Below are 26,029 nucleotides of genomic sequence, written 5' to 3'. Positions count from 1 at the left end.
TTCTTCTAAACACAAAGATTCTTACTCAGATTAGCAAAGCTAGGAGGCTTATTTTACTACATTATCCAATATCACCGGTAATTTTTCTGCACAATTGAAGGTTGTTAATAAGGGATAGAGTCTTCTTACAAGCTAAATCACCTGCAAACATCATGATCTGGTTGAATGACTGTCAGATATAGATGATAGTACCATATTATGACGTAGATAAGCACTTAAATTAATTAAGACTTACAACTAAGAGAACAATTTGAGTAAATTTTAGGCATAACATTTTGATCATATTTTCTAAAGGTTGTAATGACTGAATGGTTTGTCTTTCTCTATGCAAGAAGAAAATACCAAGAACCTTGAAATAATGTTGGAAAAGTGTAATACATGTTAAATATTTTAACGGTTTCTGAAAAAAAATTCTCACGACTAGCCTGTTGTCTGTAATATTGAACATGAACAGTTATAATCCAGCGAAATCGTTGCACTGTGATGGAATTAGCAAGTGTTTGATGAAAGCGAGATATATTATAGGAACATTTTCGCATAAGAGTTAATAAGATGAAAGATGTGATTCTAATTTTTATTTGTAATTCAGTCGTAGAAATCTGCGTCCAGTGCATTTGAGAACTCTCAATCGACGATATTGTAAATAATGTAATCTGATATATTTTCTTTCATTCAATTAGATGCATCTAATATTTTCATCCAAGACATTTCCAAGATATATTTCTTTATAAGTTTAATTTATGTGACATCAAGTCAGTTATTCCTTATCTACTTTCTCGAAGAAGGATTCAACATTTAATTATTCTCCTCAAGTTTTATTTTCATTTTCAAATAAACATTGTATTGTAAAACTTAAGCGCTCTTTCAATGACCTCTTAGAATAATTATTAGATGTAAGTGATGATAATTTTATATTTCAATGAGCCAAATGCGGAAACTGACTGTTACGTCGAACCCGAAAATCTACCCGATAAACGGAATTCGTCTGATAGTCACACAGGTGATGACTTTTATTATTTTCCACAAACTTAAAACTTTATTTACATCGTTATTTCTGGTAGAAAACAAAACTGTTCTCAAAACCAAAGAGTACAAAATCTGGTGGGTGCATTCCATTTAGTCTCTGGATGTAACATACCTCCCACCTTTTGGTTTTTTTATTCCCCTGTTAACAGAAAACCAAAATGAACCAATAAAATAATCTGACAGTCATTTCACCTTCACAGTTTAACAAGACAAGAACTTATCACAAAATTTAAGTCCTATATCGTGCAGGGAGTTTCACCAAACGTCCACTTTTCGTTTTCACTTCATCTTTTACAGCAAATATAACACTTTCTTGCTCATTATCTCCATCATCTTCCACTTGTAAGGTATCCTGCGATGAAGTAATCTCCAGTGGGTACAAACGTTGAATGGGCCTGATGATGTCCCGTCCAGCAGTCTGGACTCGAACCACTCTTGTGTTACCATCTTTACCAGGAAACATCTCAATCACTTTACCCAAAGGCCAATCGAGTCTTTTCCTTTGATCAGAGCCTACTAACACAATGTCACCAATCTTTCGCATCCTTCGACACTTTTCTTTAACTTGCGGATGTACTAAAAGGCTCAGGTAATCATCACGGAATCTTTTCCTCAACTCCTCCCGTAAACGCTGCAGGTACTTGGTCTTCTGAGATCAGACCTGTCAAGGCAATCCAGATCAGGGACTCCAATCGACCGGTTGTCCTGCAGGAACATTGCAGGAGTCAGTGGCACTAAGTCGCTTGGATCCTCAGACAGGTACGTCAAAGCCCTAGAATTTACCACAGACCCCACATCTCATAGGACAGTCAAAGCCTCTTCGTAGGTGAGAGAGGCTCTTCCCAATGTCCTCTTCAACAACTTCTTGACCATTTGAATGATCCTCTCCCACCATCCACCCCACCAAGCAGCCGTGGGTGGAATGAATTTCCACTGGATCCTCCTTGAAGATGTTTCCTCTTCTATCTTATGCCAGTCCAAGGAGTCAAAGGAATTCACAGCTCCTGTGAAGTTGGTCCCATTGCCACTGTATATAACTCTGGGTCGTCCCCGCCTTGCAATAAATCGCCTAAGTCCTTGAAGAAATGCTTCTGTGGAAAGGTTTAACACCAGATCAATATGTACAGCTCGATACACAGCACAAGCAAACAACAAAATCCAAGCTTTCTCTCCACCCCTTAAAATCAGCGGCCCAGCAAGATCAACCCCACTGACCTCGAAGACTGACGAATCTTTCACTCTCCCCTGTGCTCGGTCTCCAGCTACAAATCATGGACGTGCGGTTACTCGAGCCGCTACAAAATACAACTGGTTATTAGCATGACCACATTAATACCAACGGCAGCAAGGCTGATAGACCTGATTAGGCCGCAAATATATTAAAAATGAGTGAACCCTCAGAAGGAAAGTGAGGTGAAAGTAAAGTTTGTTTTCTGGCACAGTAACACAGACAAATTTGTTTTGCGTTAATCAATCAATCAATCAATCAATCAATCAATCAATCAATCAATCAATCAATCAATCAATCAATCAATCAATCAATCAATCAATCAATCAATCAATCAATCAATCAATCAATCACCACTGATCTGCACTTAAGGCAGTCGTCGAGGTGGCCGATTCCTATCAGATGTTTACCTAGACCTTTTCAAATAATTGTAAAGAATTCGGAAATTTATTGAACACCTTCCTTGATAAATTATTCGAATCCCTAACTCCCTTTCCTATAAACGAATATGTTTACCCCAATTTGTCCTCTTGAATTACAACTGTATCTTTCCTACTTTTAAAAACATCACTTAAACTTATTCGTCTACTAATGTCTTTCAACGCCATATTTCCACCGACAGCTCAGAACATACCACTTAGTCGAGCAGCTCGTCTCCTTTCTCCCAAGTCTTCCCAGCCCAAACTTTGCAACATTTTCGTAACATTACTATTTTGTCAGAAATCACCCAGAACAAATCGAGCTGCTTTTCTTTTGATTTTTTCCAGTTCTCGAATCAAGTAATCCTGGTGAGGGTCCCGTACACTGGAACCATACTCTAGTTGGGGTCTTAGCAGAGACTTACACTCCCTTTCCGTTAGATCCTTACTACAACCCTATCATGTAATAGCTTAATGCACTAATACTTACTTTGATCCCACGGTCATCGCTGAATGTCTTGTGTGTTGTCCAGTTGACATCATAGCTGTAATTGTACTTGCTGATTTTTCTCATCTTAAGGCTTATACTGATTTCTCCATTTCCAGGATCATCACACTGTTCGAAGGACTTGATCTCTAAATCGTACGGACCCTGGAACAATGTATTAGACTAATGCTATAGATTGTTCAAAATGCGTATGTTTATGAAATATCTAAGACATATATGAGATAATGTTAAGCAAGGCCGTACCCAGATGGTTAGGGGGGTTCCCCAACGCCCGAAATGACTTAACAAATCGAAACAGCACATATGGCTTATCGAAAATTCAACCCGTTAAATTAAAACAAGAATGAAATCAAGACTGGAAAATACAACATTTGAATTTAACTTAGATTTCTTTATGAAAATAATTAAATTTATTGAAAAGTAAAGGACTTTTTTTTTAATTTTGGGAAGATTTGTATTTTTCTATTTCTTTGTTCAATTAACTGCACTCCAGACCAAGTCATTCTTGTCTAAAATGTTTTCTTGGGCCTTTCATTAGCATCGTATGAATACATAAAACGGAAAACATGAAGTATAATATCTAGATATTGTAAAGATTGAAATACCTATATATTTGAATGGTTATATGCCTAAACTTACGATAGTCATCACTTTATGACATATTTGCTGACACATGTGGATCATGTTTCAGATATAGGCAGTTAAGAGATTCTTTTACGTTTATCTGCGATCGGAATTAATGTAGATTAAGCCTTGTTCTACGGATGCCAGATGCCCTTCCTGAAGTCAACCGTATGATGGGGGAATTATTTACTGCTTCATGTTTATGTGGTTGGTAGTAGTGTGATAGTGTAGGGAAAGGTGTATTAGGATGATCACAAACACCCAGTCTCCGAGCTAGAAGAATCAACCAAACGTGGTTAATATCCTCGGCCCATCCTTGAAATGAGCCCGTCGCTTTACGCCAATACGCTGACAATTCATCCTCGAACCCGGACTTTCAGATATAATTAAGAGCCTCGCCTCTAATAAACATTCTTAAGAGAATTTTTGGTCATTTATTCCAAAGAATTCAAATAACAAATTCGTTTTTCTTTACAAATATATTAAGATTTTAGTCTCAGAATTTTCATTGTCCTAACAGATTTCATCCTGAATGGTTGTCACCCATTCATATTTATAAATTAAAATTTATTGTTTTTAATCAATTCGTGATGATCATTAAACAATTTCATCGTTTTTATTTTTTCTTAGGCTAGTTGCATTTTGGAAAAACCTACTTGCGTCAGCCGACTAACAAAAGGCCAATCCCTGACACTGAAGCAGAAACAAATGCTCGCAAAGGGAACCTCTAGCCTGAAGTAAATCCAACAGATCATAAAGGAAGTGATAATGCGAGTGTTAATACTAGATGACTAGAACTTGTGAAGCACCTTTTCCCTAGCATACACATTTTAGATTTTTTGTTTTCTCCACCTAAAGGGCCACCTTTTTCAGTTATTAAGTGGAGGAATGGAGCAACATTTACTACCGTAATCTAAAATCAAAGTCTTACCATCGTACCGTTCTGACTGCCAGTTAACTTATTAATTGTTAATAATTATAGTTTGATCGTGATCTCGCAACTTTCTTAGTCTAATATTAAATCCTGCATGTTTTATGGAAACTGTTTACAAACTATATGCATTGCTATAATAAACGCTATAATCATTTATATATGTGCGTGAAGTGTTTTAGTTTATTCGAGTGTGAAGATGAATTGTTTTGAAACTGATTTTATGCAGCAATATACATATATGAGCAGATGTAATGAATAGTTAAATTTGTTACCTAATAATGTTTATACACTGACTGACAGAGCAAATGCAACACCAAGAAGGAGTGGTCAGAACTTTATGCCAATTGCAGGGTAGACTGACGTCACTGAGGTATGCTCATGATGTGAAATGCGCCGCTGTGCTGCGCACGTAGCGAACGATAAATGGGACACGGCGTTGGCGAATGGCCCACTTCGTACCGTGATTTCTCAGCCGACAGTCATTGTAGAACGTGTTGTCGTGTGCCACAGGACACGTGTATAGCTAAGAATGCCAGGCCGCCGTCAACGGAGGCATTTCCAGCAGACAGACGACTTTACGAGGGGTATGGTGATCGGGCTGAGAAGGGCAGGTGTGCCGCTTCGTCAAATCGCAGCCGATACCCATAGGGATGTGTCCACGGTGCAGCGCCTGTGGCGAAGATGGTTGGCGCAGGGACATGTGGTACGTGCGAGGGGTCCAGGCGCAGCCCGAGTGACGTCAGCACGCGAGGATCGGCGCGTCCGCCGCCAAGCGGTGGCAGCCCCGCACGCCACGTCAACCGCATTCTTCAGCATGTGCAAGACACCCTGGCTGTTCCAATATCGACCAGAACAATTTCCCGTCGATTGGTTGAAGGAGGCCTGCACTCTCGGCGTCCGCTCAGAAGACTACCATTGACTCCACAGCATAGACGTGCACGCCTGGCATGGTGCCCTTCCCTACTAAAATCTCAAACTTAGTCTGAACAAATTATTGCTTACAACATTATGCCGGAAGACAACATTTGGTACTTGTGGAAAAAAAAAATGTCCTGACACATTTCTTGCAAGGATAATTAGTGACAGGCAGATATGACGAATGAAGTTAAAATTATAATATAAATAAGTCAAAATATGTGAATTGGCTCCCTACTTCACCAACACTGCTCAAATGCAAACATATAATCTTTAACAGTAGTAAATGAAATATATTTTGGCTGCAGGTAACTTTACAAGTTCAAAATATTGTGAAAATTGTAGACAAATGATTTTAATGCAATACTTTTAAAAATCGGTAAGTTGTAAATTAATGAAATGCACGTATTATATATATTTATATTGTACCAGGAAATGATTATGGGGCCAGAGCATGGGAAGGATCTCAGGTAGTGTTCGGTTTCTTATTGGAGCAGGTACAGAGATGGATAGTATCGCAGGGTGAATAATAGATGGTAAAAAAAATTTGACAATAATTATTAAAAATGTTCATGAAAATCACCCTGTAGTTAAAACTTAAAAATCAAATTTCCAGCCAAAAAATGCAGAAATAAAATATCGATGCTGTTGTATTCTGAGACATCTACTTGCTTAAAAATGTCCAAAATTAATATCACTCTTTTAGAGATCGTAAACAGCCTACAGTTCATCTAATATGGATTTAAATACCAAAATAACACTTTGCACCTTGAATTTCATTAAGTCCAGACCTACAGTTTTTCTAATAGTTTTGAACATAATATTAACACACACTTTCATGAATATGTTGGTAGTTCAAATAAAACATATTTGATCACTTGCTGTATACTACTACAGTTCATCTAAGAAAGTAAAATAAAATAGTGCACTTGAAAAACCTAGAGATCATCTACGGGAAATTACTTCAAGTTATAAATGATTTTAAAAAGGAATTTACAGTTCAAAAGCAAGACATGAAGCTTTCTTGAATTGTTATAAATAGCAAGCTGAAATTCACACGAAGCACTTTTCTGTTGTTGGAGCACTATGATTAACTGAGTGCTTTGTTAAAAGTCAGTTAGTGGGATTACTCGCCCAAAATATAAGAAGATCACCTGGAATCTGCTTATAAGTGTTGGTGTTGTGCTGTCCTGCGGCGTGGTGTCTGGAACATTCTGCAGCGTGCAGCCAAGGCTCGAACTCAGCACCAGCAGCGTGACAAGTCCGTTCAGTGAAGATACCACGTTAATATCCCTCGTCGACGTCCCTAGATGGGTGCCATGATCGAAGAAACCACGTTAATCCCACGTTGGAAACGACGTTCGATGCAGCAGAATCTCACAACACTTTGCCAAGATTTCCGCTGTTCTTTTAGAGATAATGTCGGAACACGGAAAGTTCAATTGGCACTATAGAGATTTCAATTATCACTAAGATTGATATTATACACCGACACAAGTCTCAATGCACAGTTCGTATTCTCACGTTTGTTTTACGGTGATGAATACGTAACTTAGAATATCACAGTCTATGCTGCAGTATGATTTGTAAGTCAGGTTAATGAAGTAAGGACTTACAATAGTTTTCAGCACGGAAAACACAGTTTTTATACACACACAGTTGATAGGATTAGGATTTAACACTGTCACAGTTCATAATAGTCACTGATTATGTCTGAGGTTCGACCGTAGGATAATCATCACAGTCCATAAAACACTTGAAAAAATGTCATTAACACCAGTCTCTACAACAGTCTCTGGAATAATACTGTTCATAGACCAAGAAGAGTTTATGACAGAATTTGCATAACACGAGTCCGTACGACTTAATATTGTCAGAAAAAGTTCTTAATATTCACTTAGTTTCTCGTAGTGGTGATCGGAAGTTCGAGAAAATGCACGAAAAAAATAGTCACATTTAGCCTTGTTATTTGGTGAATGTTTAGTGGAATAGTATCTCACACAGTTCACAATTGTACTAGTGTAGGAGAAATGTGTCTCAGAATCATTAAAATGGTCACAAATTAGAATATTTTCACAGTCAATGATACCGTTTAGAATTACGTGAAAATGACAAAGTCCACAATATCGTTTACTGATAAATGAAATACTTGACCCTTCAATTCACAATTTCTATTATAACTTCACTCGGTTAACACACTCCTAAATATTATATAACGACGATTTAGTCGGAGAAAATTTTAGAACTTTTCCTTCGTCGCGACGCGACAGAAACTTTACTTGCGACGTCTTCACACAATTTCAAAGTGTTCGAGTGTGATTTCTAGGTCCGCGCATATCGCGACGGAGCATACTGTCCTTCTGTCATAATCGCAGAACACACACTGGCTATAACCTCGGTTCGTTGAGCTATTTATACCTGGCTGCGAGCAGCGCTCGGAATCAGGTGATAAAGGGGTGATAATGCTTTCCAAACTTTAACTTGTAATATCTTGGAAACCACTGGACGGATTAATCTCAAATTTGCAGGGTTTCACTTTCAGAATATGGGCTACAATTTAGTGTTGGTCTTGTGTTAATTGATCCAGGCGTTAAAAAGTTCAAAAAATTATTTCGAGAGAATTCTGAGGGGAGGGAAGCTACAGGCAGTGCTGACGTCACTTGACCTTGCTTCACTCATGCGGTCTCCCTACGCAGTGCAGTGAGAACGAGAACCTTCTCTCACACAGCTGTTTGTGCATCGGAACTTAGCCGTTCGCTCATTAATAAAGATTTATAACTCGTATGTGCCAGGGCCTATGCCTTCCTGGTACAATATATATACAAGAACGAACTATTAAATATGACAGATGGGTGTCATCGTTTTTAACAAGCATATTATAGAAATGTTTTCATATTATTGAGCCGCTATAATATTTTAAAATGTATAAAACACGTAAAAGTCTTTTACAGTGATTTTAGTGTGAACAAATTCGGCTTTCTCCATTTTTAAACATATGACACACCTCTTTGTTTAGAACGCTGCAACTTTAGCTTTCCATTTAACCTGTTGAGTTGTAAATGGTACTACTCTAAAAATGTTTGAACTTTTTAAATTGATTACATCTATTTCATAACTAAAAGTACTGTGTTCTTTCTCTTCTGATGGTTGTGGTCATGGCTTTAAGAGGAAGTTCAAACATGCAACGTTCGTGTAGTAGCTACCACCATCAGGGGTCCGGTACTGGCAGAGATTTAAGAGTGGCAAGAGGGCTGGTATGAAGTTAAAATGACACATGTAGCTCACCTCCATTGGAACTGTGTCTGAAAAGAGCTCTACTACCTCGGGACGAGGACAGGAGTTTTGTCCGGCTCATGATTAAGTATTTACGTTGCTGGCCTTTGATCCAATGAGTACCGGGTTTGATTCTCGACCGGGTCGGGGATTTTAACATTCGTTGGTTAATTTTTCGGTTTCGGGTGTTGGGTGGTGGTGATTATTGTTTTAAGAGGAAGTACAACTAGGCAATCATCATCTATGTAATACTAACCAAAGAGAAAAAATGGAAGGAATCCAACGCTTCGAAAAATGAAGATATCGGTCGAAGGAAGACAAGGGCCACGGAGTGCGTGAAAATGAGACTCCCTAGGCATCGATACCCAATACCATCGGGGTCGAAAAAGAACAAGAGTTGACCAAGGGAAGTCCGATAGGATAGATTATAATGAGGATCCTGGAACAAGTAAGTGGAAGCAATGCCAGGGACCAGCTGATGGCCCCGTAGTCGCCAACCCCCGCTCCCAAGTTAAGAGCCCCTGGATTCCCTTTTAGTCGCCTCTTACGACAGGCAGGGGTTACCGTGGGGGTTATTCTACCAATCCAACCCAAGGGGGACGGGTGTTGGGTGTTTGTGCCTTCTTCAAAGTTAGAATTCGCCTTGGATAGGGACCCTGCCTAAGAGATACGCAGGTAGCCTGTAGGGAGTCATATCGAAAGACCTGCATCATATCTCTCTGAAGTTCATACGCCATTATTATTATTATTATGATGATGTTGAGGCTTGTTTTTAAAGGGGTCTAACATCTAGGTCATCGGCCCCACTATTATTATTATTATTATTATTATTATTATTATTATTATTATTATTATTATTATTATTATTATTATTATTATTATTATTATTATTGATACTGGGATTTATTGTGGAACGCAAAGGCAAGGAAGCGCGTGGGGTGAATGGCTAGACAGGGGATCACTTAGAGCAAAAATTTACTTTAACAAAATCGGAAATTTTATTTCTTTCCTCTCTCAAAACCCAAATAGAGCAATCTAATGATTTAACAAGAAGTTAAATAATTGGGAGAAACTCCCAGTCATTAAACTACATATGAAGGAGCATAATTGCTTCTGACAGGTATACATTATAGTCTGAACTCAAAATGTATAGAGGCTAGCCTCAATAAAGCGATATGTCACTAGTTAAATTCTCAATTACACCATTAACCAATCGGGTAACCCCACTTTATAGTGCAGGTTGCCCCATAGCGGTCTTATCAATAACAAAATTTCACAACCAGGTTAAGTACTGTTCCCCAAGGGAACCTAAACGTAGACACGTTTACTCGGAAAACCATAAAGAATATACAGGGGCATATTGGCCATCGTATAAGACATTAAGAAGGAAAAGAAAAGGTTACAACAAAACGAAACGGAAGGAGGCGAAAGACCAGCACTCCTTTAAAGGAACATTCAGGAAAGACAAGAACCTAAGTGGGAATAAGTCCCAGAGGCACAAAGGCTAATCCCATGCTAAAAAGGGCGACCAAAGGTGAACGTTTATAGGCCGAGACAAATTCCCAACATTTAGATGTTGAAAAACTTAGTCACCAAGCTCAAAAGTAGAAGAGGGGAGTTCCTAGGGTTGCCACTCGTGCTCCTTTACATTATTTATTATCCTAGTAGGGAATACAAATTGAGTCGGAAGACTGCGAACACCCAGCGAAAAATGAAAATATTACATCTTGTACAGTATTTTAAGGAAAACCGCCGAAATCTTCCCCTCAAAACACACGCCGGCACAATCACATATTTCAGTAAATTCTGCCATTACTAAGGATGGGTCGCGTGATACAAAGCTCTCCATGCATTCTGAGCAACCGATGCAGTACGTGCCTCAGAATGCTATTTCGATGTCGTGTAATGACGTCAGGCGCATGCAGTCTTTGTCTTGAAGCAGTGCTGGAAAGCGCATCGAGAGCTCTCGATGTATTCTGAACAACCGATACTGTCTATGTCTCGTAATCCTGTCTTTAAGTTTGAATCGGGACATCATGTACATGCAGTGTGTTATCCCTCAACTATACTTTGTCTGCTGATCAACTAACGACGTTACGCCCACTTCTTTATAATCTATTGGGCACTGACCGCTTCCAAGGCTAAATGGTTAGCGTGCTGGCCTCCGGGTGCGACTCCCGGCTAGGTCGGGTATTTTAACATTCATTGATTAGTTCCTATAGACCGGGGACTGGGTATGTGAGATAAATAGTAATGAAGAGTGTGACGTATTTTTGAGATTTAATTGAAACTTTCTTTTACGACACATGGAATAATGTAATCAGTTGCACAGAATGGAAAATATAATGGTATAAAGATACTAGTGTATGTGCATGTATCTGAAAAAATACTCGTTCTCGGGTTAACTCTTCTTCTGGACTATCAATACTTTTATATGAATATGGTAGCAAATAGATCGTTTCTATGGAAAGGATAATTCAAGACCAATTACAATATCATCAGACCTGAAGGCATGAAGCCGAACTCACCGTCAAACTTTTGGAGGTTGTTCAGAGATACCTTCTGCGTACATATAGCTTGTTACAGAGTATTAATGAAATTATGATTTATTCGTTTTTTACCCCAATCAACCTTATTTCTGTGAAATTACCTTCACAATAGAGAAAAAGCCTGAAATATTCAATAACCAAAACGTAATTTGTAATAACCAAAATGTACAACACGAAACACAGAGTAATGCGATAACCCTCAGTGGAAACACGTAAACTTTTATCACAGTGTGTTCAATATGTACGGCAAGTGTACTGTACAGTAAATCTGTTTTAAAGGTAACAATTCTATGTCGTTGGCTTCCAGCACGTTAAAAATGAAATGAAATGTCGTATGGCTTTTAGTGCCGAGATATCCCAGGACGGGTTCGGCTCGCCAGGTGCAGGTCTTTCTATTTGACTCACGTAGGCGACCTGCGCGTCGTGATGAGGATGAAGACAACACATATACCCAGCCCCCGTGTCATTGGAATTAACCAATTAAGGTTAAAATCCCCGACCCGGCCGGGAATCGAACCCAGGACCCTCTGAACCAAAGGCCAGTACGCTGACCGTTGAGCCAACGAGTCGGACAGCACGTTAAAGAACTCCTGCGAGACAAAATTCCCACACCTCGGTATGTGTCAAGAACTAGCATTTAGGACGGGCGTAAAACAAATAAAATTATTATTAAAAACATTTAAGCTCTTTCAATCGTGAAATTACCAGCGTTTCGCCCCAGTGTAGCAGTGGGCTTATCAGTTGGATTGCTACGCCTTTCCAAGGCGCTGGCGGATAGTGCGCCGTTGAGACACACTTTTATTAATTTATTTAAATAGTTATTTAATCTTCCCATTAGGGAAGCAATCCATCAGTCCAACAAAGGGACTCCTTGGCCGATTACATTTACAAATATTTGTTTTTAAATGTTTATGATATGATTGTGTGCTAACAACACAAGTTTTACGAACGAAGAAAGCAACTTCTTTTGTAGAACACGTCTATCTTCTCGAAAATCCAACTCAGCAATTCCGCTCCCCACGCAACATCCTTTTCACCCTCCTTAAGTTTAATATGCGCCGTGAAGAGATTGCAAACATACGGCCAACCACCAACGGCGTTATCATCAAACTGAATGGAGACCTCGCCGCCCAAATCTCACTCTGTCAATTGGAGCAGGTCAACTTGGTTCCACCTCTCCCTTCAAGCTTCTATCACAACCAGCGGTCAAGTTACCACCTCTGCTACCCAGACATAGTCTCTTCAATTGTGTGGTTCGTGGTATAGATCCAACTATCACTGAGGAGAAAATAGTCACCGAATTAAATTCCGAAGGTATTCCAGCTCATAAAGCCTACCGAATCCGGAATGCAACAGACCCAACTTACATGGTGAGAATTATTCTTCCTACTACCGCAGATTTCGTCAGGGTGCTGGCTTCACGTGTGTCCATCTACCGACGCCACTACAAAGTTGAATGTTCACGTGCACCGCCACCGCAACCTACTAGCTGCGAAAGATGTCTGATATACAACTCACACACGACCAACAAGTGTCGAGCTCCGAACCCTAAGTGCGGGCATTGTTTACAAGAACATCCAACTTACAAGTCAGTTCGGCTTGTCAGTTAGAATTGACAAATCTAACTGAAGCAGCAATCACATACACACGTTCAATTCGGCTTGTCAATTCGATGTGAACAAGCCGAACTGACAAGCCGAATTGCCGTGTGTATGAAAAAGTTTGTTCAAACGATGTGAGCTCAAGCCAGAAATTTGAACTGATGGCATGATGGAAATTCGATCAATTCTGCTTGACACATCGGCTTGCCGTCAAGCCGAATTGAGCGTGTGTGTGGAAGCGCAATTCAGTTCCTCAAATCAGCTGTTCTGCGCATGCGCACCAGTGATTGGCGTCTGTCTAGCAACAAGTGTCCCGCATATTTTTATTTTTCAACAATATTTGAGGTGCCTGTAGTTATTCCTATTTCAACAAAACTTGTAGGTTAGACAACACAAAATGTAATTACTTACCTTACAGAAGTCATTCTTCAATACTTTTAAAATTGCTTTGCAGGTTTCCTCTATAATGTTACCAAGTGCCTGTGGGGAAACGATTGTTGAATATTTAAGGTCTTCCAGTGACCTGCATGTTGCTAGATACCGTAGAGTGGCTGTAAGTCTTTCGTGTGGAGTTATTGCTGCTCGCATAACAGTGTCCTCCTTCTTTATCAACGGAGAAACACGAGACAGCAGATCTAGATATGTTTCTTCGTTCATCCTCAAATAATTATGCCAATCTTTGTGGTGAAACCGAAGCTCTTTTGAAAGGTTAACATGGGAGTACTGGGCTCGTTTTAAAAGCCAGTCTTCAACCCACACATTCCGCTTGAATTGACGCCTTTTTCTTTCCACAATTACGCAAGCCACTGCACCATACATCAGTAATAACTCATCGTCCGAAAACATTATTAAGTTGGAATTTCAGAAACACAAGCACGGCCAAATTTTGGAGTTACAACCACATCGAATTGACACACCAAACTGAACGTGTGTATGTGATTGCTGCTTCAGTTAGATTTGTCAATTCTAACTGACAAGCCGAACTGACAAGCCGAATTGAACGTGTGTAGCGGCCTTAACACTGCGCAACTTCCTGTCTGAAACCCCTGCGGAGAAGCACACCATACCTACGCCCGCAGATGTAAAGCTAGTCCCGCTCCTCCTGATAACCACGAACTCGTCGCACCTATCCGGACTGTACCGGGAGGTACACCTCCACTCCGCTAATTTAAAATGTGCGCCAGTTGAAACTCCTCTGCTGGAGGAAGTCTGAACTTTATCTACGCTATTAATTCTTTACCTTCTCAGAAGATGTCACCACGTGGAAAATTTTGAGTTTTTGAACTGTGTCATTTTTGATGTGTTTTTGTTTCGCCTGAAGTAAGAAGTGTGAACTTTCTCTTCTAGAGGACACTACTGAAGATCAACAATAGTGCACCCTAGTGCGGAGTCAAAGAACTATTTTGTTGGAGAAATTTTTATTTCAAATGTTTGTTTCTTGCTAAATTTCTTTCTGTTATTGTTTAAGTTGGCTGTATACCCCTCTTTTCCCCCTTGTTTTAGATTTATCCAATCCCGAATTTCTTTTAGTAATTTCCGACCAATCCGATGTATCTTCCCCCATCTTGGATATGTTTCTGTACCCTAGCCAATAAAGTAATTGTGGGCGGGTGTTTTCATTCCCCTAACGCCTAGAAACTTCCGCGAGAGGATTTAAACTGCTGATTTTAGGGTCTCCGGGCCACTTCTGTTCCATCTTTCAGTGTATAAAGTACATAGCAGGAGGCGGGAAGCGCCTCTTTCCTCGGCAGCGGTCATCAATAAGGTAATGGCCGATTAATAAATTCTTTCTTTGCTAGCTCAGCAGTTTAACTCTCGGGGCGGGTGCGAAGCGTTCCTCCATGTAACCTTTTCCTAAAATGTAACGATCTTTTCTTCTATTCTCTTGTAAGCTGCATATTGGGATAGAGAGTGCTAACCCTCTCGAGCTCCCACTCACATTGTCTTGAGGTGAACTTATTTTCTCAACCTATTCTTCGTTAATGTAAAACAAATTGCTCTTTTCTAAAGTCACCTCGGTAGTATGGGATTAGCCCTTGCATTAGTGGCCTAGAGCCAGATTAGGTTTTTAAAAACAAGTGTATTAGGAGTGCAGATTGCCTCCTCTCAAATTGTTATTTTAGAGGTCATGTAATTGCCCCTTTTCATTTAATAGACCTCAGTAGGTTGGGTATTGTACCCCTGTGTCTATGTCCAGTGAGGACAACTTGAAGGTGGAGTTTGGTGTGGCCTGGGAGAGGCTTAAATTTTGAGAGCGAGTGGCTCTTTTGAAAATTAAGTGTTGTATGCCTCGTGGAGGCTTTTCTGTGTAATTTGGAGCAAGGGCTCCTAGGTATGAATGGGGTTTTCTGCCCCTCTGTTAAAACTCGTGTTTGGGGTAAAACTGAGCTGATTGCCCAAGCTGTGTAAAATCAGGGCGCGAAGCCCAATTCCTGTAAATATTGTAACTACCCCCTTTGACTTGCTACTTTGTACCTGCCATGCTTGTTATTTCTTGTTTTTGAAAAGAAAATATAACCTTGTTAAATTTTAAATTAATTTTGCTTTCGTAGCTGGAGACCTATTCACACCCGCACCTTCTTTCACCTCTACCTACCACGGAAAAACTCCGTAACACGGACAATGATGAGGGAAGAAAGCTCCAGCACCATAACGTCGACAAACTCCCATCGCTCTTCCAGTTCCAGAAGGATCATCGGTGGATTTTTCCTACTTTGTATTATTTATTTTATTTCCAGTCATGTAATTTTTTATTTTTACTGTATTTTTCCCCAGCTCAGAATGTACGTATTTTTCGGTAACAACGCTCATTCTCCAGAGCAGAGAAACAAAAACGAAAAACCAATTAGAGGAAGCAAAAGCTCCTGTAAATGAGAACAAAATAAAATGAAATTACTCGTTAGCTCAAAGGTCAAACCCCCTCTCAACCCCATTCTTCTTCACATCCTTTACCCAACTCCTTCCTTCATCACATCTCCCCAACCCGCCCGCATCTTTCGGCCAGAGAGAGGGCGTAACCCTCTAGGTGGCCCGCCCCACCCCTTCAGGGTGGGGAATGAAAACATTGATTGATAGATAGATAGATAGATAGATAGATAGATAGGTAGATAGTTGGATAGTCTCTCAAAGGCGAAGTAGCCGCCAGCGTCTTGGAAATGTGTAGCAATCCAACTGATGAGCCCACTGCTACACTAGGGCGAAACGCTGGTAATTTCACGATTGGAAAAGCTTAAGAGCTTAAATATTTTCAACATTTACAATCGATAAAATTAAATTATGGTTTCCTTCTAGAAACCTAATTTTTGATAACATTATTATTATTTTCAGTGTAATACAGATACAAAGCTGACTGATCCGATGAAATGGCCACGAGGTAATCGGGTTTGTTTATATTGCATGCATATTCAATAATGTTACAGTTAGCGATTTGGTTGTTTCTGCACGAATAGGCGTGTATTTGGAAGCCGAAACTCCGAGTGCAAAACAAAAACAAACAAAAATATTTGAAGTGAACATTCGGACCATCACCGAATGACAGCACCCAACACTATGCTGCTTAGCCAACTAAGCCACGCCCACAAGACATGTTAAACGTTTACTAATCGTTCCTGTTTCTGCCATATACGTCCTGGCTGAGGTCCAACTAAAGCGTGCCTGGAGGCGCATCGAGAGTAGTGGCACCAATCTCGAGTACCTATCTCGAACGAGTTTTGCCCATCACTAGACATTTTTTTTGCTAGTGGCTTTACGTCGCACCGACACAGATAGGTCTTATGGCGACGATAGTACTGGAAAGGCCTAGGAGTTGGAAGGAAGCGTCCATGGCCTTAAATAAGGTACAGCCCCAGCATTTTCCTGGTGTGAAAATGGAAAACCACCTTCAGGGCTGCCGACAGTGGGATTCGAACCCACTATCTCCCGGATGCAAGCTCACAGCCGCGTGCTCCTAACCGCACTGCCAACTCGCCCGGTCACTAGACATTACCTGTCAGCGCTGGATCTTCTTCAAGCCGGCCACCCTCCTGCCTCCTCTAACCTCACTCAAGTCGCACTCTCAATCACCAGAGCAAATCAGACAAAACGCCCTTATTATTACTACGAACATATTTTCATTCCTCCCCTGAAGGGGGAGGCGGGCCTCTTAGACGGTAACGTCGTCTCTCAGGCCGGTAGATTTATTACAGTAAATGAAATGGCGTATAGCTTTCAATGCTCGGAGTGTCCGAGGACAATTTCGGCTCGCCAGATGCAGGTTTTTATTTGACTCCCGTAGGCGACCTGCGCGTCGTGATGAGGATGAAATGATTATGAAGACGGCACATACACCCAGCACCCCGTGCCAGCGAAATTAACAAATCAAGGTTAAAATTAGCAACCGTGCCAGGAATCGAACCCGGGGCCCCTGTGACCAAAGGCCATCACGCTAACAATTTAGCTATGGAGCCAGACATTTTTTACGGTGAAGGAGATGCACGGGGGAGGTGAGGAGGTTGGCGGCCGAGGCCTAATCTAGGAACTATCCCGGCATTCACCTTAGTGCAGGAGAATGGAAAACCACGGAAAACCATTCTTAGGATAGCCGACGGTTGGGGCCACCCATGAGGTCCAGCCCTGCACCGTCTTCGGAATACAGAGGCGAAGAGCCACGGTGGAACCATGGCCACCCCTCCTCTGCTCGGTTGGTCGGTCAGAGTGCAGAGCTGTTGGATCACGGACCAGCCGTAGCCACTTGAGGGCCGAGACCCACTCTGCATCTACCGACGAAGACAACCCTAAAGCGCTCTCCTTAAACAGGTCCTCAGGGGAAGGTTTGAGACTTCCAGTGTGCTTTAAGACCACAGAGGGGCTGTCAGGCTCAGATTTTCAGTATGCACCAGGTAAATGAAAAATGCTACGAGAGGAATAGACAGCAGTATTTATGTTTCGTCGATCTAGAGAAAGCATATGACAGGGTACTGAGGGAAAAGATGTTCGCCATACTGCGGGATTATGGAATTAAAGGTAGATTATTAAAATCAAAGGCATTCATGTTGACAATTGGGCTTCAGTGAGAATTGATGGTAGAATGAGTTCTTGGTTCAGGGTAATTACAGGGGTTAGACAAGGCTGTAATCTTTCACCTTTGCTGTTCGTAGTTTACATGGATCATCTGCTGAAAGGTATAAAATGGCAGGGAGGGATTCAGTTAGGTGGAAATGTAGTAAGCAGTCTGGCCTATGCTGACGACTTGGTCTTAATGGCAGATTGTGCTTGCTAGTTGCTTTACATCGCACCGACACAGATAGGTTTTATGGCGACGATAGGACAGGAAAGGCCTAGGAATGGGAAGGAAACGGCCGTGGCCTTAATTAAGGTACAACCCCAGCATTTGCCTGGTGTGAAAATGGGAAACAACGGAAAACTATCTTCCTGCCGACTAGGGGTTCGAACCCACTGTCTACCGGATGGGCACATTGTGCCGAAAGCCTGCAGTCTAATATCATGGAACTTGAAAATAGGTGCAATGAGTATGGTATGAAAATTAGCCTTTCGAAGACTAAATTGATGTCAGTAGGTAAGAAAGTCAGCAGAATTGAATGTCAGATTGGTGATTCAAGGCTGGAACAGGTAGACAATTTCAAGTATTTAGTTTGTGTGTTCTCTCAGGATGGTAACATAGTGAGATTGAATCAAGGTGTAGTAAAGCTAATGCAGTGAGCTCGCAGTTGCGATCAACAGTATTCTGTAAGAAGGAGGTCAGCTCCCAGACGAAACTATCTTTACATCGGTTTGTTTTCAGACCAACTTTTTTACGGGAGCGAAAGCTGAGTGGACTCAGGTTATCTTATTCATAAGTTAGAAGTAACAGAGATGAAAGCAGCGAGAATGATTGCTGGTACAAACAGGTGGGAACAATGGCAGGAGGGTACTCGGAATGATGAAGTAAAGGCTAATTTAGTAATGAACTCGATGGATGAAGCTGTACGCATGGGGTCATGTGAGGCGAATGAAGGAGGATAGGTTACCTAGGAGAATAACAGACTCTGTTATGGAGGGTAAGAGAAGTAGAGGGAGACCAAGACGACGATGGTTAGACTCGGTTTCTAACGATTTAAAGATAAGAGTTTTAGAACTAAATGAGGCCACAGCACTACAGTAGTTGCAAATAGAGGATTGTGGCGACGTTTAGTAAATTCACAGAGGCTTGCAGGCTGAACGCTGAAAGGCATAACGGTCTTTAATGATAATGTATGTATGTATGTATGTATGTATGTATGTATGTATGTATGTATGTATGTATGTATGTATGTATGTATGTTCTAAAGATGTGCATTTGCGGTCTTGAGCTCGGAGCGGACCGGCTCTTCGCTGCGCGAGCTTTCAAGCTCAGCTCACTGTGGCGCAGGGACCGAAAGACCGGCTCGTTAAATACTAGCGTCCGTCTACAGCATAACTAAACGTCTCCTCCATATCCGAACCCTGATCAGTTTCGAAAGTAATCAATCTTTCGTAGGTCTGACAAGTGAACGCCCAATAAGCCCTTCTGTTCTCTAATTTCTAGAATAATATTGTCACTAGACTTTGATACATCAGGGAAGAGGCATGTGAATGTTATTCTACTTTTGAGGACCAAGTGACGGAAGTAATACACAGTGAGTGGCAGGAAATAATTATTCTTTTGATAATTGTCAGTCCACACATCAGTAGTAGCTTAATAACGATTATTCCGGGAGAACTGAGCGACAGTTGTTCGATGAGGTAGTACATCGGAGGTTTACGATTCATTACCCACGTTAATTAGTTCTTGTGCCACCATACGAAAACACGTTCCGACACGATACTAAATGGCCGCACATCTAATGCACACATATTTTTCAACGCTACTGAATGTGTAATGTTGGTCTCTTTTACATCTCTGGTATAATATAGGCCCTAGTGGGTCTTTACCATTCCTTACCATCTTTAAAGGTACATACCTCTTTTCACATTTCTCAACCATTGTAAATGTCGTTACTATCATAGGTAAATTGAAATACTTCGTTAGTATTAGTCACCTCTTCTATATGGACATTATCCTTGTAACCAACAATCTTTACATAGGCCTACTGCTGACTGAATACTTCTTCCTTTTGAAGATCCTCACATACCCACTCTCCTTGTTCATTAATGATCCCTGGAGTGTCCTCCTTGGAACCTGTTTCTGCCTTACAGTACCTATACATACTCTTCCATTTTTCACCAAAATTTGTATGACTGCCAATTATGCTTGCCATCATGTTATCATTTCTTTTTTTTTTTTTTTTTTGCTAGTGGCTTTTACGTCGCACCGACACAGATAGGTGTTATGGCGACGATGGGATAGGAAAGGCCTAGGAGTGGGAAGGAAGCGGCCGTGGCCTTAATTAAGGTACATCCCAGCATTTTCCTGGTGTGAAAATGGGAAACCACGGAAAACCATCTTCAGGACTGCCGACACACAGTGCGTAATTTCAGGAATCTAGCCGACCAAAAATCGTATCTCGGAAACTAATGGACCGATTTACATAAAACTTAGTATGTAACTGCTATTATTGGAGATAATTATGTGTGTGGTCAAACAAGTACAAAGAACAAATTACTACGCCAGGAATAGAATTAGTAATCTTTGCAATTTTAATCATTTTTCGTTATTGAACAGATGTTGATAGTGGGGCATGCGGTTTAGAATGTTTAAAAACAGATACAGGAATACATGTACTTGCCAAACAATTTATTCATTAGATGCAGTTACATCAGAATCGCTATCGTCACTGTCATTATCTCCTTCGGCAGAACCAGATACAGGAGGCACAGGCAGTAAGTTGAGCACTTCTCGTGAAAGCGGAATCAACTTCCTCCTCCTTGATTTCCCTAAGCTGGTAATACAAGGGTCCGATGATATAAGCAGCCTATGGAAAAGGTCAGTATTTGTGTTTTTGTGGAAGATTTCCTATTATCTTTATTCCTGGTCTCCTGAGCTTCCTCGGAGAGTTGTCCAGTAGGTATAACACAGTGCCTAATGACCTCCTCTCCATGACCCAAGAGTTTGCGCAAAGTTACAGGCATGTATAGTAGTACGATTTGTATTCTTGTAAGTACAATTGTATAGTTTCCTTTGCGTACATGCCAAATGTCACTTTATCAATCGCATACCCACACGAAAGAGTTTCTACGATGGCACGTAGATGGTTTATTAAATTTATATCTACTCCAGTAATATCCGCAGAAGTGGAAGCCTCTCTGAAGAATCTTCTAGCAGTTTCCATCATTGGTATTGCCAGCACTTTGCTTCGGATATCAACCAATAGACGCGTTTTCTCCCTGAACTTCTGTAGTGAAGTCATCTACAGTATTTATTTATTGCGTGTGTATTTTAGACTTTAAATCAGTGCGTAAATGTATTGTGTTGAATGAGAGTTATGCGATAAGCCTACGTGTATGATTTATTTCTTTAACATTAATACTGTGATCTTTTGTAGTCATCTGCAGTAATTATTTATTGCGTCTGTTTTCTAGCTTTTAATGTCTGGATAAATTTATTAAATGCAATTAAAAACATCCCCCGCCCCTCGAGTCCATAATATTGTCTATTTTCTCCCGCAGTTTGCCTTATATTTCACTGCTGAGCTGGCCCGTGGCCCCTGTAAACCCCACGCGCCACGCCCCCTTCAGTTCATAAAAGTAATTTGTAGCTTAGTTTCTTCAACCTTTTGTCTTGCACTTACATACTGAATTTCACAAATTTATGTACCGCCGTTTTCCCGTGATGGCGTTGAGCGGAGCCGTTCGATATGGCAACCTTGTTGTCATAAGAGCAATACTGTTTTCTTAACATGGAATGAGCTATAGTACTGGCAGGCTCATCCTGACATTGTTATGATGCACGTCCTTCTGCAAGGCTCATTCTCTGCTCGAACCAACTTTTATAGCAGGCCTACTTCAGCAATTTGTCCCTTTTCCTACTATATTTTGTCCAGCGTGATCGAATTTCAGCACACAAAATACTGACAGATTTCCTTATTGACTTGGATATATCCTCGGAACAATCCTCAAAGCCCAAATGTTCAATTACAACATTCGCAATATCATCGTTCCGCTTATATACCTTGCTGTACCTCAACAGCTCGAAAACCGACTTCCGGGTTACAGAGTACATGGCTTCTGAAAAAAATTAATTACTCTCATGGTCGCGCCTGGTCGCAGCAAAAAGTCACAGTTTTCTATTCTTTAAAGTATAGATAACTCATCCAAAAGACTTTCATTGCGGAAATCAAAGGCAATCCATTTTGAAAGCCAGCTCAAATTTGTATAATTAGATAGCGCTTGGACACCGTGTACCTGAATTTTAAGTGCATATTTCGGACAACATTATAGTAATTTTCAGAAAATGCTACATAATATATAAAAATACATACCTTCATCTAATATAATCACATTGCAAGCTAAAGAAATATTTAGTTCTGACATCTTTACTGAGTCCTCACATAATAATAAATGCGCGCTCGCCTCGCCAGAATATGATGCTCTGACGGAGGAGAGCCACTTTAGGCCTTCGGTGAGATTAGATAATCAGACAGTGCGACTTTTCAATACTTAATTACTGTACCCAAGAGTCTTATAGACACGACTCGCAGAAAATGCGCACCAAAGACAAGGGTTGAAAATATTATTTTCGGCCGGCTGGATGCTAGAAATTACCCACTGTGCGACAGTATCTCCCGGATGCAAGGTCACAGCCGCGCCCTCCGAACCGCATGGCCAACTCGCCCGGTCATGTTATCCTCAGCTGACTTCTTCGCTGGATTCAATTTCCTAGTAAGTTCCTTCACTTTCTCCTTACTTCCGCAGCCATTTCTAACTCTATTTCTTTCCAACCCGCACCTCCTTCTTAGTCTCTTTATTCTCTGTTAGAATATTGCGGGTCTTTACCATTCCTTACCATCTTCGAATGTGCACACCTCTTTTCACATTCCTCAACCATTGCTTTAAACTCATCCCACAGTCTGTTCACGTTTTCACTTATCGTTTCCCACCGATCATAGTTACTTTTTTTCAAACTTCGTCATGTCTATTTTATCAGCCATATGTTAGTGCCTACTAGTCATACTTTTACGACCTTCCTTTCTATCTTATTTATTTTTAACTGCGACAAAAGCAGCTTCGTGATCACTAGTACCATCTATTACTTCAGTTTCTCTACAGTGCTCATCTGGTTTTACCAGCACCACATCCAGCATATTCTTCCCTCCAGTTGGTTCCATCACTTTCTGATTCAGCTGTCCTTCCCAGATTACCCTATTTGCCATTTGTTGGTCATGCTTCGTGTCGTTCGCATTACTTTCCCAAATGACATTCGCGTTCCTTTCCATATCGTTTCCACATAGCTGATTATCTTATCAAATATTTCTGAATCAACGTCGGCGCCATCCTTTTCCGGTTTGTAGGCTACACTCGAAAAAACATCCGCCCGCCTGGTGGCCATGATCGTTAAGACGCTGAAGTCTAAAACGGTCTGACACCGAGGTTAGCCGGTTCGAGTCCCGTTGGTCGAAAAAATTGTCACCATCAGAATGTTGGCCGACAGGGTAGGGGAGGTGGTGGTATACAATTTATAATCACTAGATTACGTGCCAAAAGCCTGGATTAAATTCCAAACCTCTCCGCAGTGCTCATATGGAGTGAGGGCATATAATGCTGTTGATGGTGATTCATCCGTCGGATGGAGACGTTAAGCCTTGAGCAGACCCCTTGATGCTATTCGACAGGAGTAGGCTATGTGCCGGCACCGGGTTTCACCCTCTCCCTACTATCATATATCGCGTCATTCATTTCATCTCATTAACTCGCTTGATGAGGTTGACGTCAGGAAGGGCATCCTGTCATAAAAATCCGCCACGACATATTCATCTCACCTCATACCCGATCCCGTAGGGAAACGGGACAGGGGTTGGATAAAACAAACACTCGAAAAACATCCAGTTGCCTGTTATCTTTAGAGATAAGCCTTACACCTAGAATTTCATGTTTGCCATCTTTAACTTTCTGGCCGCTTACAAAATTCTTCTTTCACCAGATTGAATACTCCCCCTCATACCATTCCTATTCTATAATCAATGAGCGTTATTCACCATACTGCTTGTTATTAAGGTTCTCCGTTACCTCTTAACAGTCTCCACCTATATTGAATGACAAAGAATAGGACTGAACAGCTGTATAATATTTCCCATTGTCAGTTCTCGATCGCATCAGACTTGAAGACCATGGGCTCACTAAGCAGAGCTCGCTAATTATAATAATTTCATGTGGCTATTTCTAGCCGAGGGCAGCCCTGTAAGGCAGACCCTCCGATGAGGGTGGGTGGCATCTGCCATGTGTAGGTAACTGCGTGTTATTGTGGTGGAGGATAGTGTTATGTGTGGTGTGTGAGTTGCAGGGATGTTGGGGACAGCACGAACACCCAGCCCCCGGGCCATTGGAATTAACCAATGAAGGTTAAGATCCCCGACCCGGCTGGGAATCGAACCCGGGACCCACTGAACCGAAGGCCAGTACGATAACCATTCAGCCAACGAATCGGACTGCAGAGCTCGCTAGCCCGACGGCCAAGCGGCAGCAAGCATTCGAAGGTAGACGGTGCTTGTATTCCAATCACTCTACACCGGACCTCGAAAGACCGGCTCTACCTGTCACCCACCTTCACGTTACATTACTAGCCATCACACGATGCCGTAGTGGAGTAGTGGAGGTGGCTAACTAGTTCTAGTAGAATAAGAATATCCCACCGTAGTGAATTAACGACTGCTGGCGATATTTTTGCTGCAGCCAAAACATATATGTTTAAGTGGAATCCGAAACAGCAGGCGAGCTCGTGTACTGACTCGTATAAAGACCTTCATCTTCGATTACCGCTTGGAGTCGGCGAGGAACGGAAGCCATGAGACTCACTCTGGGCAACTTCCTCCTAAACATCAATGATTAGGTCTGTGCACGAAGAGTCCGTGCCTCGACTGAGAGGTAAACTCAAATTACCACACTGGACACCATTCTCATTTCCATTGGTAACAACATAAGAGTCCGCCTCTGTGCTGATGTGGTTAGTGTGATTAGCTGCCACCCCCGGAGGCCCGGGTTCGATTCCCGGTTCTGCCACGAAATTTGAAATGTGATATGAGGGCTGGAACGGGGTCCACTCATCCTCGGGAGGTCAATTGAGCAGAGGTGGGTTTGATTCCCACCTCAGCCATCCAGGTTTTCCGTGTTTTCCCACTTCTCCTCCAGGCAAATGCCGGGATGGTACCTAACTTAAGCTACGGCCACGTCCTTCCCTCTTCCTTGCCATTCCCTTCCAATCCTCCCATCTCCCCGCAAGGTCCCTTTTCAGTATAGCAGGTGAGGCCACCTGGTCGAGGTACTGGTCATCCTCCCAGTTGTATCCCGGACCCAGAGTCTGAAGCTCCAGGACACTGCCCTTGAGGCGGTACAGGTGGGATCCTTCGCTGAGTCCGAGGGAAAAACCGACCATGGAGGATAAACAAATAAAGGAGAAGAAGAAGATAACAAGTAGTTAACCGAGCGAGTGACTGTGTGATTTAAGTCACGTAGCTGTCGGCTTAAATTCGGGAGAGAGCGGGTTCGAACACCCTGTTGGCAGCCCTGAAGATGGTTTTCCGTGGTTCCCATTTCCACACCATGCAAATGCTGGGATTGTACCTGAATTAAGGCCACAGTCGCTTCCTTCCCATCCCTAGCTCTTTCCCAACCCATCGTCGCCATAAGACCTATATGTGGCAGTGTGATGTAAAACAAATTGTAAAAACAAAATACAAGTTGTTGCAGTTAGCGATATAAAAGAAGGGAAGCGAGCCGTCGGTGGATTCTAACCAGTCGCTTCCTATTTCCCATGTACAGCACCTCTACCAACTAAGCTACTTTTTACAGGTACTATAGTGTTATA

At 41.5% G+C, this 26,029-nt stretch overlaps 1 protein-coding gene across 1 annotated transcript in view; it reads right to left on the bottom strand.

Annotated features, from left to right (window-relative positions):
- Window positions 1-13,734, bottom strand: part of LOC137501301 (uncharacterized) — an 85,652-nt gene extending 71,918 nt beyond the window's left edge. The window contains exons 1-2 of the mRNA XM_068228296.1: window positions 13,489-13,734; window positions 3,164-3,325 (exon numbers count right to left, since the gene is read on the bottom strand). Of these exons, the coding sequence (XP_068084397.1) occupies window positions 3,164-3,325; window positions 13,489-13,734 (408 nt within the window). The remainder of the gene's footprint in view (window positions 1-3,163; window positions 3,326-13,488) is intronic.
- Between the last annotated feature and the right edge of the window lie 12,295 nt (window positions 13,735-26,029).

This window comes from Anabrus simplex, chromosome 6, assembly GCF_040414725.1.
Source record: "Anabrus simplex isolate iqAnaSimp1 chromosome 6, ASM4041472v1, whole genome shotgun sequence".
NCBI lineage: Eukaryota > Metazoa > Arthropoda > Insecta > Orthoptera > Tettigoniidae > Anabrus > Anabrus simplex.
Note: the sequence above shows the minus strand (reverse complement) of the source record. Positions and strands in the feature narration are given on the sequence as shown.